This window comes from Microtus ochrogaster, chromosome 10 (assembly GCF_000317375.1).
Source record: "Microtus ochrogaster isolate Prairie Vole_2 chromosome 10, MicOch1.0, whole genome shotgun sequence".
In the NCBI taxonomy this organism is placed as follows: domain Eukaryota; kingdom Metazoa; phylum Chordata; class Mammalia; order Rodentia; family Cricetidae; genus Microtus; species Microtus ochrogaster.
This window is the reverse complement of record NC_022016.1, coordinates 49,964,475-49,968,532: the sequence shown is the minus strand read 5'-3', so window position 1 is coordinate 49,968,532 and position 4,058 is coordinate 49,964,475. Positions and strand designations below refer to the sequence as shown.

Below are 4,058 nucleotides of genomic sequence, written 5' to 3'. Positions count from 1 at the left end.
ATGTATTTTGTATGTGCATGTGTCCTGTGCATGTGGAGGTCAAAGGACATTTGTGAGCTTCAGTTCTCTCTGTCCACCACGTGGTCCTGGGATCATCAATCTTGGCAGCAAGCACCTTTACACAATGAGCCACCTTGTCAGACCAAGAGATTATACTTTTCAAGCCTGAGCATCTCAGATTTATCTATGGATAATTTAAATTCTAATTGGTGAAAAAGAAACTAACACATAAAACAACCTCAGGGTAATAACAACAACTTTCCCACTCCCTTTCCCCATCTGTCAGTTTGATCACAGAAGATTTGCACCAACTGTACACAAATTCTTCTCCTTTTTGCTAAAAGGAACTTTAGATATGTAAACCTAAAAGGACAGGACTAACAGCATCCTTCAAACCACCAAGTGAGTTGCATGTAAATCATCACATGTGGGAAGTCATCACCACCACCTCTTATTCAGAATACAAAAAAAGGTTAAGTAGTGTTTTAATATACTGACACAGACGACTAACAAACCTTCCAAAACAAACACCCAGACACTACCAGTCAAGCGTCTGGTCACGAGCAGCTCCAGCAGCCCATGGAGCCTTACTGTTGGAGCTGTGGCGAGAGGTGATGAGGCCAGCACACACTTACCTCACCAGAGCGTCTGGTTTGCTCAGCTGGTTGTTAGGAATACAGTTCTCCATTAAGTCCTTATGTGCACTTGGGCTTTTGCTCGAGCACTTCTGCTTCTTCTCATTTTTACTAGACGAGGAAGGAATGCTTCCATTTGTAGCACTGTGACTTCGAGGTGAGGAGTTTACAACTCCAGTAGCATTTTTGTAATTTTTTGAGGAAGCAGTGCATGAGTCCTCTTTTAAGAGATTTTCTGTACTCCCCACAAGATCATTGTTTAATCTTTTACTGTTGATATGGTTTTCCATGTACTCAATTTCTTGTATTTTAGAGTCTACAGGTTGTAAAATATTGTTGTTATTTATTCCAAGGTTATGTTTTTTGGCATCCTTGTCCTTTTCTTTCCCTTTTTCTCGATATTCTATCTCTGGCAGCGTTGTGGAAAGTTTTTTGTTGGCTGGGATACCTCCATTGTGGTGTATAAGGATCGAGGAATCCATGTCCGGCAATCCTTTGGATGCTACAGTACCAAAAACAAACCAACAAACAAACAAAAACCCATACTGGAATATTTATCTTTTAAAAACATAAGACTACATTGACTTAGTAACTGTATTAGCTAGACCTAGAAATTCACTACATTAATCATAGGAGAAACTTAGAAGCAGTAAGTACAATGTATTACACTAACTCCCAAGTCCAGACACATTTGAGAAAAATTACCATAATATAAACTTGAAAACATTAAAGACTGGCTTTAAAATAAGAGTAAAATTTTATAATTAAGTCATATATAACATACACATACATGTATAAGTGTGTATATATTTATATAAAGTCAACTAGATTAGTCATGAAAGTAAGAGAACAAAAACAACTCATTTTTTAAAAAGAAGACCTATTTTTAATGAATATTTTGAAAAGGGATTTATTATATTGGTGTATGCTACAGGCAGGGTGGTCCAACAATGGTTACCCTTCCAAGAAACCCTATTTTAAAAGAGACCTAAATTGGACCTGGGAGATGGCTCCGTGTTTGCTACACAAGGCTAGTAACCAGAGTTCAATCTCCAAGACCCAAGTACAGGTACATGACAAGATGACTCACAAAGTCGTCCTCTCATGCACACCAACTCATAAACATACATTTACACACGCATGCATGCATACACAATCTTTTCCTTAAATGCTTGGTTTAACCAAACACCAGATAATATTACTGGAAAAAACCTTAAATGAAAAAAAAAAAAAAGATGTGACTTCTGGCTATAGACATCTATTCTTTTCATGACTCCAGCGTTGGAGTACTTAGAAACAACTGTTTGTATCAGCTCAGTACACTTCAATCTGCTGTGATCTCCATGACAGCTATTTTGTACTGCTCCAGAAAAAAAGGATTTTGATATAAATTAGTTAAAAAGCATGACCTCAAACTTTTAACTCCCAAGCATAGAAAACCAGTATTACTATGAGCTCACCTATCACTACTGGCTGAATATCCACAAAAAAAGCCCCATTAGAATTGGTTCCATTTGCTGGGTGTGATGGCTCACGCCTTTAATCCCAGCACTCAGGAAAAAGATCTCTGAGTTTGAGGCCAGCCTGGTCTACAGTGTGAGTTCCAGGACAATCAGGGCTATTACAGAGAAACTGTCTGAAAAGACGAAAAAGTTCCATTTAAAAATCCACCATACAGTATATATGAAACATTCAAACAGGACTCACAGCTCCTTGCTCTGCCAGAAGGCAATGTCACATGTCCACACAACCATCTTGTTTATTATCCTTTGGTTCTTGACTTGTTTCAATAGAGAAATATTTCTTAAAGTCGTCAAAATAAGTATTTCTTAATATTTGTAACAAAAATTTTAAATTGTAAAAATTAAAAATAATGAAATAGAGGATGGAGAGATAGCTTAATAGTTAAGTGTACTTGTTGCTCTAGGACCTGGGTTCAGTTCCAGTACCACATGGTGACTCAGAATGATCTGCAACCCCAGTTCTAGGGCTCTAGACTACTTACATATACACATGCAGGAAAAGTCCACACACATAAAATAAAAGTACATGTAAACAAATACGGTATTTAGACGCAGATGGCCCCCCCATGAGAGTAAAACACTGTATTCACATTCTGTATTTCATGACCAAACAAACAATGGCCCCAAGGAGGAATCTAAAACCTGGACTCTTGATCATTTTTTTCTTTACTGAGGCAAAATCTGACTAGCCTATTAGGTTCACAACTTCAGAGTAAAGACCTACCTTCCTCGGCTTCCTTTTCTTGCTTCTGCAACATTTGCTGCTCTGGAGGGAGGGCCTGCTGAAGAAGTTGCATGTAAAACTCGTTCTCCTTTTGAACTTCCTTTTGCTTTCTTAACCGCATTTTGTAGCTCACGTAACTTTTGAAGCCAAAGCCCAAAGTCACCACAGGGTACCCAATACTAGAAAGAAGACAGTCCAGCCTCAATTACAAGGTCAACACAAACAATCGTGTATCAAGCACAACAGCTACTGAGATCAAAGATTAGAAAGTCTGTTCTAATTGACGATGATGAACCCATGCACACATGCCACGGGCTACAGGTCTGGTGGACACCATAAGAAAACATTTCCCACCACACCTCTAGGAGTCCCCACACGATAGATACAGCAGCTAATGTTTTTGAGGAAACAAAGAGCTTTATGCATTGGAAGTTATGTATCTTTATGTTTTTAAGAATGAAAAGATATCTGGACATAATGGGGCCATTGCTCACAAGAACTCAGAGGCTATGGCTGCACAACAGCAAGCCAGAGTTGCAGCACAGATCAGTGAAGGGGTCATGAAGTCCACCCCCTAACTGAGGGGCTGTTAAAGCTCCCCATGTGCCAGTGGATGGCCCTACACCATGCTCATACTGGCAGCACTGAGTGAACTCAGTAGATTTAAAAAGAATAGATGAAGTTGGAACAGATAAGTATATGTGTATGCAGATGATATAATAGGGAGAGTTTGAAGGGAAGGAATGAAGGGTAGATTTGATCAAAATACATTACACTCATACATGAAATTCTCAAATAGGCCGGGCAGAGGTGGTGCATGCCTTTAATCCCAGCATGGGAGGTACAGGCAGGCGGGTCTCTGTGAGTTCAAAGCCAGCTGGTCTACCTAGTGAGTTCCAGGACAGCCAAGGTTATTCAGAGAAACCCTATCTTGAAAAACAAACAAACAAAATCAAAATGGCATTACTAGCCGGGCAGTGGTGGTGCGCATGCCTTTAATCCCAGCACTTGGGAGGCAGAAGCAGACAGATCTCTGTGAGTTCGAGGCCAGCCTGGTCTACAAGAGCTAGTTCCAGGACCAGCTCCAAAGCTGCAGAGAAACCCTGTATTGAAAAACCCAAAAATAAATAAATAAGTATAGATAGATAGATAGATAGATAGATAGATAGATAGATA

At 39.5% G+C, this 4,058-nt stretch overlaps 1 protein-coding gene across 1 annotated transcript in view; it reads right to left on the bottom strand.

The window, feature by feature from the left end:
- The window catches only part of Maco1 (macoilin 1), a 63,798-nt gene that overhangs the window by 34,333 nt on the left and 25,407 nt on the right, over positions 1-4,058 (bottom strand). Inside the window, exons 5-6 of the mRNA XM_005353063.3 lie at positions 2,883-3,061; positions 636-1,137 (exon numbers count right to left, since the gene is read on the bottom strand). Of these exons, the coding sequence (XP_005353120.1) occupies positions 636-1,137; positions 2,883-3,061 (681 nt within the window). The remainder of the gene's footprint in view (positions 1-635; positions 1,138-2,882; positions 3,062-4,058) is intronic.